Below are 13,381 nucleotides of genomic sequence, written 5' to 3'. Positions count from 1 at the left end.
GAACATTGAAGGCCTTGTGAAGTTCAAACAACAGTCATTGGTGGCAGATCTTTATCAATTTGTTGAAGTTCTGGTCATATGGTTCAGACAGACTATGGGAAAATCTGGTAAATCTTTGATTTTATCAGATGACCTTCAAATCCAGGGATGGCAAAGGGCAGTAACTCTGCACAACAGTTGTGCTTTTAGCCACAAGGACAAACGTTTCCCCAAATTTAGGATGGTTACAGTTCAAAACAGTATTCATAACCACTAATTAGTAAATTCAACATATACTAATTTCAGGAAAACTAATTGAAAAAATCTTCCAGATGTCAAGCTGTAACAAGCTGACATGAGAAATGTAGGCATAGTCTGTATGTATGGACAGAGAGGAGGTATAAGCAATAATATTCAGTTGTATCAATTCAAATTATCAGGCATTTCCCTTTCTTTCGAATCTTATCTCCATCGGAAGGTGATCCTAAATATGCCCATGGTGCAACTACACCAATATGAATCCATGGCCAAGAGTTGATTTCCCACAGTTCAGATTAATCCATTTCCGTCAAAGAAATTCAGCTGAATTTTTCACATGGAACCATCATCTTCATGAAATGAAGTCCAAGATTTGGAGAAATATTTCCATCAGAAACTTTTCATCAACTGCTAGGTACTTCTGCATATGGAAATATTTGTGAAATACATCTCATCCCGACAGTAATCTGTTGAATACTATTTTCCATCCATGCTCAACATCCCTCCTGCAATTTCAGACATCTGTCCAATACTATTTTCCATCCAACAAGTCCATCATGTCTGGCCAATTTCACTACTGTTTTCCACACAACAATTCCAAGATCCCTTCTCCAACTTCAGATCTGTTGAATACTATTTTCTGTGCAACAAATTCAACATTCCTCTTGCAATTTCAAACATCTTGCAAATACTATTTTCCATCAACAACTCCAACAGCCTTTCTCAACCTTCAGTTCTGCTGAATACTATTTTCCATCCAACAAGCCCTGCATCCCTACAGCAATTCCAAATATTTACCAAATGCTATTTTCCAATCAACAAGTCAAATAAATCTGATCAAGACCAGCCATATTATCACAAACTGTCCCTCCTTCCTGTCTGGTTTGCAAACATCCCTGATTGTGTCCTGAATACCTCCAAGCCAGGCTGTTATAACTAATGTATCCCATTGTTGACAGAACTATAGCCATTGTTTCACAGGTCATCGAAACTTAGCTGTATCAATCAGGGGCTTGATAAGAGTTCTCTGGGGGGTCGTAAACAGGGCGTTCACTTTCAATGAAGAGGAATATGGGATACTTGGTGGATCATGACATCAGACATTTCAACAGGCCAAACCATTTCTTCTTCATCTTGTTATACAGAGTCAGTCATTTAATGTAAATTTGCCAAATCAGGTTTTATTGCAGGAATACTGCAATTTTGATGGTTTCAAATGTGTCATTTAGTTTAAAGAAGACAAAAGCCTTATAAGTGGCATAAACAACTAAAAATAATGTCTGTACATCTACAAGCAATGATATTAGCCCCTGATAAATATGTATCTTTATACTTTGTCCATAATTTTCTATATGGCTCCTGACACTAGCAAGGGAAACAACTCTGAACAGCAAATTTCACAAATTGTTTGATAGTAATTTTAGCTTGATAATGGTCAAAGAATCTACACTGAAATGTCGTTCTATGTAAAAAACAAGAAGTTGTCCTTCATAAAGTAGTATGCTTCATGATTAAATTTCAACATCTCATACCACTGAACCGCTGTACATACATCCAGATCACACTATCGTGGTAACCACGTTTCCATAAACAAGCAGTAACTATGTCATAAATAAGCTTGAATTAATATGTAAACACCTTTAGTAGAAGACAATAAAGACGTGAGTGGGCTTGTATACAGAGGTTGATAGCAAACACTTGTGTTGTAGGAATGGAGCGTTAAAGCTATAGGGGTGTAAGGTGTGTGGGCGTAGTGCTTGACATCCCTCAGTCATAAAGTCATTAGATATTGAGCCTTGGAAATATCTTGGTACTAATGTCACTTATCAGTAGAGTTTGGAAGACTACCTATGAATAGATACTTAACATGAACCTATATGTAGACACAATGATGGACATTGCAAAATTAGGTGATAGCACAACATGATTTGTTTGTTGGTTGGTTAGTTGTTTAATGCCCCGCTCAGCACTATTCCAGCTATATGGCAGCAGTCGGTAAATAATTGAGTCTGGACCAGACAATCCAGTGATCAACATCATGAGCATCAATCTATGCAATTGGGACGCAATGACATGTGTCAACCAAGTCAGCGAACCTGACAACCTGATCCCATTAGTTGCCACTTATGAGTGAGTGAGTGAGTGAGTGAATGAGTGAATGAGTGAGTGAGTGAACGAGTGAGTCAGTATGGGACACCAGAAATGGACTTCACACATTGTGGGGAATCGAACCCGGCTTTACAGCTTGACAAGTGAACGCTTTAACCACTAACCCATCCCACCACCCCTTCTTTTGACAAGCATGGGTTGTTTGTTATCTTGTCACTTTTATTGTTGCTTTTATTGTTGTTGTTTATACATGCTCTCTGCTTCAGTGCTTTCATTCACTTGATGAAGGAGTGAGAATATACTCTGAGTCATCATGTTCCTCACAATATAGAAGTTCACATCCATAAATGCCCTTCTCCCCCATCCTATGTCCAATAAGTGGATTAAAAAGTTAAACTAGAATTTAGGAAGAAAGTGCAGTTTACTTTCTTCACTAGCACTTCATGTGTACCCATGTTTTAACACTGTGGCCACACTGCCTACATCATGTTGTGTCCTGTCTAGAGTCCCTATATACCTGTGTGTATGCGTGACAGGTGCTTCACAGTCTGCCAGACTGGGCTATGGGAGGTTGTTCTACTGGCAGTGTCTCGCTCAACTGGAGGTGAGTAGTCTCATACTTGAACACTTTACTTTTTACAAAATAAAGTAGTTTCATTATAGTGACCTGTACTTTTCTTTATTCTAACAAAATAGCGTAGTCAAGTTATAATGATGTTTGTCAGTATTGTTTCAAAATACAGTAGTCTTGCTATTCAGGATCAAACTTTCTTCAATTTATAAAAATTATATAAACTTTCTTCAATTTTTAAACATTATTGCTGTCCAGTTATTTATCATTTTTTTCTGAATTCTTACAAATTATAGTTGTCAGAGAATTCATGATCAAATGTTCATGACCTGTCTGAAAAATATTGCTGTTCAGTTATTTCTTATTTTTCTCAAATTCTTACAGAATATCACTTTCTGGGTGTTTTTATAAATTCTCACAAATTATAGCTGTCCAGCCATTCATGATCAAACTTTCATCAGTTGCTAAATAGATATAGGAGCCCATTTATATTGTATTTCCCTCCGAATTCTTACAAACTATAGTTGTCTGGGTATTCATGAACTTTCATAAACTGTTACAAATTATAGTTGTCCAGTTATTCATGATGTATTCTGAATTGTTACAAAACAATTGTTGCCAAGTTATTCATGATCAAACTTTCCTCAATTGTTACAAAGTGTAGTTTTCCAGCCTTTAATGATTTATGCTAAATGACTATAAATTTTGGAGCCCATTTAGTGAATAACGTTTTTTTCTGAATTCTTACAAAATGTAGTTATCTTGTTATTCATGAAATTAAAGTTATTGAATTCTTCATGATCCCACTTTCATGATATACTGAGGAAAAAAAATAAGGGATCACATGAAAGCACAATTGCAAGTGTTCCCTTATTTTTTTCCAGGTTTCCTTACAAGCTATGCGATACAAAGCTTGTGAAGAAACCTTGGAAAAAAATAAAGGAACACTTGTCCTTTCATGTGATCCCTTATTTGTTTCCCTCAGTATATATTCTGAATCATAAAAATATCATGACAGTATTTCTTTTTAATCTGCCTGTCCATACACAGGTCTAGTTATTCAGCTGTCACAACACCATGAATTGGAATTCTGAACTTTGTATTTGTGTGTTATGTCCATTTTTGTAAAGATATGAGATATGACAACCAGTTAAATTCTGAATTAAAAGTTTCAGTTAATAATTTGGTCATAGTGTGAAGAAAACTGGCAGTTTTGGAAACATGGTCTGTGAGTCAAACTTGTTACCATGAAAATAGGAAATAAACTCCTAAAAATCCCTAAATATCTAAGGAAACCAGTTGACAATTTGGTCTTGGTTAGTGCAATATTACATGAAAGGGCATTAGTTTTAGAGATATGGTCCAGACTGACAGAAAAAATGTTGCCTTGGAAACAAAAAATATTCTATAGGAATTTCTTGAATAGCTGAAAGAATCTGTGGACAACCTCATCTTTGTTTAAGCAAATTTCACGAAGGAATTTGAAATTACCATCTGAAATCATTTTTCAAACTTTGTTTAGTTCTGTGTAGTTTAGGGTTGGCAAATGAAATGTCAGGACATAGTCTACAATCAAAGATTTTATGAATGCTTCAATCATACAGTAAGTGGACAATCTGTTCATTGTCACTGTGCAATCAACTAAGTTTTGTTAGTTTGTTTGGAGACTAGGTGTGCTTCTACCTGTATTTGGTTTTGTTGTTTAACGCTGCACTCAGCAATATTCCAGCTATATGGTGCCGGTCTGTAAACAATCAAGCCTGGACCATACAATCCAGTTATCAACAGCATGAGCATCGATCTACACAATTGGAATACGATGACATGTGTCAACCAAGTCAGCAAGCCTGACCACCCGATCCCGTTAGTCACCTCTTACGACAAGCATGGGTTACTGAAGATCAATTCTAACCTGGATCTTCACGGGTGCAATCAGCTAAGATGAGTGAGGTCAAGTAACAGGGTTAAATGACCTGGTCACGGTTATTGTAGTGACATATGCAATATGCAAGCACCTGTATGGCAGCTTGTGTTAGTATGGACTAATGCTGTTTTTATAAGGCCAGCTCACTGAGATACCATGATTCACAGGGCTCCAGATAAGGGCAGTATCGGCTCATGTACGGATACAATATAAGCACGATACTGTAGGAAATAATTTAGAAAACGTAGCAGATACGCGCAACAGCAATGGTGTACGGTCTTAGAATCATTTACAGATGTATTTATCTGAAAAAGTTTTGTTTTGATGTTTTTCTACCTGTTTACACAAGAGTACTGAATAGCAATGTTGTGGTGCATATATGAAACGAAACACAAGATTACTGGTACTCCATTAAATTCCATTCAGTACTGTCTAAATGTACTCTTTAGTTTTTCCAGTACTCATATATTAAAAAAAAAGGAGTACGTACTCCTGATGTTGAAAAATTATCTGGAGCCCTGATTCAGCTGATTGACACGGACACCCTATTCAGACAAGGGTAGCCTTGTGGTTAAAGCGTTCAATGGTCATGCTGCAGACCCGGGTTCAATTCCCCATATGGGTACAATATGTGAAGCCCATTTCTGGTGTCCCCTGCTATGATATTGCCTGAATGTTGCTTAAAATGGCGTAAAAACATACTCACTCACTCCATTCAGACAAAGTATACTGACTCTGAGCCTACCAGCCCTTGTTTAATAGTGCTTAAGCTTAATGCAACAAGTGCCATATTTTCAAGTATTTTTTGTATGATTTGACCAGGGATTGAACCATGGACCTTAAAGTCTCTAGTCTGACGTTCTATCTGTTGGACTATGGAGTTGGTCACTAAACTGACATCACCATTATTGCTACACCAAAGTGTGATGCACATAATGTGGGCTTGCCACAGAAACGACTACAAAGTAAAATATTCAACCAAATTGATAGCTGCCCATTAAACAGATGATACATAGGCTGCATGTTTGTACATTGTTTTTAAAATTTTGTATCACTGCTCCTTGTGGACTATGATTTACAATTTTGTTTTGTGACGGTTGGTTAAATTTACCATTGTTTATGGTAGGATAACACGAAGCTGAGTGTTATCAGGCCAGGTCATTGCAAGGAGTTAGCTTTTAGCTATTCCTCAATATCATGGCAAAGGGTACCAGGAATGGGCTCCACACATTGTACCCACTTGGGAATCAATCCTGATTTTTTTGCATGATGAGCAAGCACTCTAACCACTAGGCTACCCTACCATCTCTGGTAAGTTGAGCTAATGAGGCCATATATTGGTAAGTTGAGCTAATGATAGGCCATATATTGGTACGTTGAGCTAATGATAGGCCATATATTGGTAATAAGATCTAATGATAACTATGTTACAAAGCAAAGACTTCTGGCAAAGATTTTCATTCCAGCAATTTTGTAAATAATTCAATATTTTTCAGATCAGAAGTGTCACCTTCATTCTGTTTTGGTGTTTTTTTCAGTTTGAGGCCAGCCCTCACTCTAAACTTATCTAAATTCTAAAAATGTATAACTTATTTAACCTGCACCACTAACTAGGCAACATCATGTTACACATCCTAATTCACTGTACTAATCCATGTGAAGACTCACTTTATCATATTTGTGATGTAAATTGTGTGTTCACCAACTGAAACAGTTGTTAACAATTAGAACTAATACGATGGCGAAACACTTTACGCCAAACAGTTTCCTTTTATATATATATTTTTTCAAGGCCAACCAGCTGAAAATTGATAAAGCTTCTCCACATTGTCATAACTTACATTGTCTGATCATATTATTTTGTTTTCGCTTTGCCTCACATCTTTTCGACGTCTGTGAACATTGTAATTGGCTGTTTTAAATATTATGAAGAGAGTGTTGTAATTTGTTACCCAACCTGTTGCAATCTGTGATTTACATTCCATCATCTGTCTGATGTTTTTTTAGGCCTTATGACAAAAAGCTATCAGGTCATCAAAGTTGTTGATTGCATTTGGGAGGATCTCATAAAATAAGGTGAAAATAGAATTAATCTAGAATTTAAACAGTTGAAAGATTCAAAACCTTTAATGTTAGTTAACTCTTAAGAAGACTATTGTATTCCAGTTGCATAGATCAATGCTCATACTGTTGATCACTGGATAGTCTGGTCCAGACTTCAACATTTTTAGACTGCCATATAGCTTGAATATTGCTGAGTGTGGCGTTTAACACACAAACAAAATCTGACGGACTGACTGACTGAGTTTGGTTTTACGCCGCTTTTAGCAATATTCCAGCAACATCACAGCGGGGGACACCAGAAATGGGCTTCACACAATGTACCCATGTGTGGATTCGAACCCGGGTCTTCGGCATGACGAGCCAACGCTACAACCACTAGGCTACCCCACCGCCAAACAAAATCTGAAGAAGACAAACATTATAAGCTGTATGCTTCTCTCGGTAGGCAAGGGATAACGCTGCTACAAAGAGGCGTATATATGAGACCATATTACCTGAGGGAGAAGCATACAATGTATTTATCTTACCGCCATGTTAAATGTACAAAATGCAGTGTTCACGAAGAGCGTCTGACCCTCTGACAAATCCGGCAGATTCGCCAACGGTCCGATAGAAATCTACAACCCGCCGGTCCCAGTTTCTGACAGTATATTTCACAATGACTTTGACTGAAGTTGTTATATGTGACATGTGACACTTGTTTGCTGTTTATAAATCTTATGTTTGTTAATAATTGAAATGCCAATATAAGAAATATTAAATCTGAAATGTGTGTTTAATTTTATTCTATGGGTCCTGTGAATTTTCAATGGGTCAGACAGACATCTGAAACTTACAGGACCAAAAGTCCTGTTACTTTGAAACACCATTCGTGAACACTGCAAAATGTCTTTTTATTTTATTTGGAAGATCATTACCCAATATATTACATGTAAACAAAATGGAGTCTGCCTCTTGACTGGATTTTTAAATCAGTGAAACCTATTCTGACAAGATTATAACTGCTATGAAAATGGTTAATTATGTTTAAGTTGGAAAAGAGTCAATGTATACAATAGTTTAAATAAAGCAGTGAAAGTCGGTAAAATAAATGTGTACATAGTGAACTCAAAAACAGCTAATTGAATGGTTTTGGACTCTGTACACTGCATGCGTTTTTTTTATGACGTCATACCATTGTTAGCGATACAGCGTCTCGGCAGAGAGTTTGGCGGTTACTGTGGCAGCGGGTAATATTTTTTCCAGTTGTTACCCTCCTGGGAGGGGTGACACGGAAAGTTGTTAAAGCGTCATTGACCAATGAAATTAATGTAATTTACATGAAGGTAAGATAAGGGAAAATGAAGACCAGTTCTATTCTTGATTTTCAAGGAGGTGCTGCTCAGTTTGTTTGCATACATTCTAAAAGAAATAAGGGAATCATTAGTTGTGGCAACAGAAAAAAATGATTCTTTGTTTGACAGTCTTTGAGTTCAAGTTAAGTTTTTTGGCAAAAAAGGGATTGAATTTTGTCAGCCAGTAGTCAGTCAGTATCTATGCTTTCCAGAATAGTGGAATTAAAACTAATAACATTAATTTCTAACACTGGTAGATACCATTGCTGGTCATTTAATGGGAGGTTACCAAAGTACTTGGGTCTTTTTATTTTAAGACACTATGACTATGGATTAAAATGTTATTTCATTTAGACATGGAATACATCAAATTGGTGGTGATAATTTATATGTTAGCATAATAACCTGAAATTAATTTCCATTTTTCTAAATGATAATGATTCATTGTAAAAGATTACATGAGATTATTATTTGGATGGTTTAGTTACAGTTAAAACACTCCTCCTTGATTTTGATTGAAAAATGTTGAAAAACCTCCAGTAAAGGACAAAAACCCAAGGAGTGTTTTAACTTGCTTATCAACCATCCATATCCAAGAAATACCAGAAAGATTAAGAATACATTTAAATGTCCTTTATATTTGTGAAATAATACAGGAGTCATGGTATAAACCAAATTTGCTGACACTGTGAAAGAGAAAGACTATGAGAATCAGACACACTTGAATGTGAGATGGGTGTGTTATGCAGTAGGGATGCCACGATACATCGATACTTTTTCTAAGATGATACAATTATTGATACATTCAAAACTGTATCAATATTTAGTTTTGAAAGCATCGGTTTAAATATGTTTATCTATTGTTTACATTTTGCAATTGTATCTTGTTTTTTGATGTTATGAGAGTTAGAAATGATTGTTTTTCATGCACAAAGATGGGAAATTAGAACTTTTTAATCTCTGAAAATAAAAAATGTTGATCTTTTCATGGACAATTATAGAATATGAAATATTAATGTTCAAAATGTAATTAAATTTATGCAATAATGCCGTGAAAATAGGTATCGTGATACGTATCGAATTGTGACATGGGAATTGTGATACGTATTGATTCATGAAACTTATGTATCGTGACATCCCTATTATGCAGACCCTAATTAATTTGATCACCGTGAAACTAGGCCAAGTGTAAGCCAGGTGAGACTTATTAAAACGTCCTGTGAACTCCCCCAAGCATGATGGTTATTGTCGGTTGTAAACAATCAGGTTTCATGATCATGGATTGTGCAGTTATGTCTTCAGCTCTAAATAGATTATGAAGGATGTAGGTTATTTTCACTATCAACCTTACATGCATTTTAAATGGCTTTTTATACAATTCAGCTGTAAAACAAAGGTCTTACAATTCAAATGTAAAACTTCTAGCAGGTTTTACAATTTAAATGTAAACGTCTCTGAAAGTTGTATATGAAGGTAGTCGATAATGGTTATTTGTTTCTCATCATATTGAGTCTTTAACACATGTATACTCGGACCTCGTTGTATAGCGGATTCACGACATTCATAATATCCAGTTTTCCACACGAGATATGCCTCCTAGCGGTAATTTGCATATGTAAATCGACAGCCAGACGTCAGTTGCTTGTTTACTTTTTGGAAACCAACAGGATGTATCGAATCTTTGTATGTATTGTCCAGCAGAAACATTAACATTAAACTCTGGAATCTTTTAAAATCTGTCTGACCACCATCCATCAAGTACCTGCTATAATATTTACATTTCGAATAGGACCCTTTCCATTCAATCAGAACTAGGTCGTCTGCATATCATGGTTGCCATTTAAGACAGCGGAAGTGATGTCATGAGCTATATTTATCTCCCGGGGAATAAATTTTATTGTTTTAACTGCGATACGATGGAGTTCTCTCCTTTGGTAAATATTAACCGGCTTCGTTCATCTAATGGCTCTTGCTGAAAAACTATCAAAGTTAAAATAATATTTTTTTCACAAATGTGTTGATTAAATGTCGTTGATTCGGACTTCATAATAAAATAGGCCTTATAAGATCACAATTTTATTTACAATTATGGATATGTCAAATACCGTGATACAACAAGGTCACAGGCTATATACTTAAAAAAGGTTTCATTCTTATGACCATTGTAGCATTTTCCCCAAACATTCAGGAAACAAGTAACCATGGTAAAGAGAATAGGGAACTGCAAAATATTGAGCACTAATTTTGCAAACAACCACAAATAACATCACAAATATTTTCACATCACCATCAATCAGCTGTGAGTAACACCAGATTTTAGTGCAGTAACTTACTAAACATGCCAAATATTATGCTTTATGCATGTGTAAAAAAAAGGCAGATGAAATTGGTCTGCCTTTATCAACATGGATCCGGGTTATTTTTTTCAGCAGATGAGTAGCTAGTTCATGAGAATAATAATATCAGTTCATGTCAATATTCATTACATTTGGACGCAAACTCTGTTAATAAAAGGAGCACCTTACTGAATACACCCCTTGGATGTGCCTGGGTGTCAATAATGTCGACAGACAAATCAAAACAATGAAATTTGTTTCATACTTCTAGTTGTCACTGATAACATCATAACTAGTATCATCACGCATGAAAAGATATACAAAGAATTAATAACAATAACACTGAAAAGTTTATCAAAGTCATTACCATACATTTTGTATCGATGCCATTCAAGAATACGTTCAAAATAATAAATTAAAAAACCCACCAGATGATTTAGGTCGATCTTTCTTCGATGATTTCAGATTCAGCTTGCTGTTCATTTTAAAATATTTTATAGACACAGCATACGCAATCAGGTTATTCTTGATTTCGTTCTATTTCCCTTTCCATCAGAAGAAAGCTTCTCAAAACGCCGCCATATTGCTTCCTAGCAACCACATCTCGCGAGAATGCATTCTTAATTACCTCCCTTGTTTCACGAGACCTCGATGTCAGGGGCCCTGTTTGGGTTTTAGTCATTGCACATCCTTCAACTCACCTGTGGTTTGATCGAAATACACAATGCCATTTTGTGGTTTGATCGACAATCATTTCAAAGCAATTTTATTGTGCAGGTTTAAATACTTTACTTCTATGATAAAATAGTTTAAAATGAAAACAAATAGCAACATATCTAGAATCATAAGGATTATCAAAAACGTTTTGACTGATTCCATGATGGATTTGCCTCAAATTCATTTACTTTTGTTACCTTCACAAGATGCAAGTCGTTAATTTGTTTGTACTAGCTGAATTGCTAACAATTATGGATCAGATAAAATCACATTTTAATTGCACACTTCATATTCATTTGGTAGGCATACTGAACACGACAACGAAATGCAGCGTGAAATATTAAGTTTTATTTCGTTTCCTTTTGATAGATTTGAGGAGTTTACGGAACCAATCATCAAGGTTGCAATACTGTATGCGACGTTGGGGTAACTTAGTCGCTTAAATGTTCGTCAGTCACCCCGAAGACAGGGGTTCGATTTTCTCTATGGGTACGATCATTGGAGCCCATTTTATATTCTTTAAATAACGCCCACGCGCCTGAATACCATACTCACTCAATATACAGCCATTTACCTCACACACAACCAACCATTCCTGATCGTCACTATATGACTAAAATATTGCCGATGTTGCGTTAAATTTTAACCCACTCACTCACTCAACATTCCAGAAGACATCGAAGAGCTTTCTGTCTTATTTCAGTGAAGTTAAAACAATCGTCAGTGATTACAGTTTTGCGTGCTTTGAAAGGTGAGTATTTAATTGGGTATTTCGTTATCTTTGTTGCAATATTTGTTTGACAAAACTTGGTTATGTTTCTTTTTTGTCTTTTCTTTTCAGTACCGCAATCGGCTCCAATATTCCAGGTATATGACGTGGGCTAGTAAATGCTTGAGTGTGGACCAGCCAATCCAGTGATTGATATTATATCCAATGATACAATCGTCTGGGTAAAGCAATTAACAAAAACTGCCGATCCTGTTTATCGGATTATTAAGTCTACGAGTTCTGGGAAACTTCTTTTAATCTGTGAGTAGTAGTTATGTGCTTTCGTATGCTTGTGGGCACGTGTGCGTATGCTTGTGGGAATGTGTGCGTGTGCTTGTGGGTTTGTTTGAGATGAATACATATCAATACCAAAATAATGACCCGTGAAGGTCCGGGTTAGAATATTGATCTTCAGTAACCCATGCTTGTCGTAAGAGGCGACTAACGGGATCGGGTGGTCAGGCTCGCTGGCTTGGTTGACACATGTCATCGGTTCCCAATTGCGCAGATCGATGCTCATGCTGTTGATCACTGGATTGTCTGGTACAGACCCGATTATTTACAGACCGCCGCCATATAGCTGAAATATTGCTGAGTGCGGCGTAAAACTAAACTCACTCACTCACCAAAATAATGTTGAAAGAGAAGGCGTTGGAAATGGTATGTATAACGTATATTATATAAATTAACAAGATATTCGTCAACGATGTAATTCGAATTTCCTTAGGGATAACTTCTTTGAAAGCCATTTAGAAGTTGGAGCAGTAAGGAAGGATAACAATATATGGATGAACAACTTCTTTGTTGCTGTGAGAGAGACGTTTCGGTGTAGGTTTTAACACCGTCCACTTGCTTGATAACGGTGTGAGAACCTACACCGAAACCTCTCTCTCACAGCATTAGAGAAGTTGTTTATCCATATATTGTTATCCTTCCCTGGGGATAATACAGTATTATTTAACTAAATTTCACTCATAAAACAAAGTGCTGATTGTAATATTACCTACGAATAAAACTTGTCACATGTGTGAAGATGTTTGCTGTATATGTAAAAACAAATCCGTCAATGTTTGAATAAGTCAGTCAAGGTTGATAACGTAACATATGTTATATTTGGGATTACACTTTCTTAGTAAAGGATGGGGCTCAACCTAAAAAGTACTAGAATCTGTACTTTACTAAGAAAGTGGAATCCCAAATATAACATATGTTACATTTGACCACTTTCTAAAATGGCATTGTGTATTTCAAAGGTTGATAACCAGGGCGATTCGAACACACGATAAGCGGATTCTCGCATGGCGAAGGGAGATAAGTTTT

General features: G+C 36.2%; 1 protein-coding gene across 1 annotated transcript in view; it reads right to left on the bottom strand.

Moving 5' to 3' along the window:
- The window catches only part of LOC124288292 (MYCBP-associated protein-like), an 83,270-nt gene extending 72,109 nt beyond the window's left edge, over positions 1-11,161 (bottom strand). The window contains exon 1 of the mRNA XM_046724810.1: positions 11,004-11,161. Within this exon, the coding sequence (XP_046580766.1) occupies positions 11,004-11,058 (55 nt within the window). The 5' untranslated portion in view covers positions 11,059-11,161. The remainder of the gene's footprint in view (positions 1-11,003) is intronic.
- Positions 11,162-13,381: the final 2,220 nt, after the last annotated feature.

The sequence above is a fragment of the Haliotis rubra genome, unplaced genomic scaffold (assembly GCF_003918875.1).
Source record: "Haliotis rubra isolate DU_JTF1 unplaced genomic scaffold, ASM391887v1 Scf414, whole genome shotgun sequence".
Classification (NCBI taxonomy): Eukaryota; Metazoa; Mollusca; class Gastropoda; order Lepetellida; family Haliotidae; genus Haliotis; species Haliotis rubra.
This window is presented reverse-complemented; position numbering and strand designations above follow the sequence as displayed.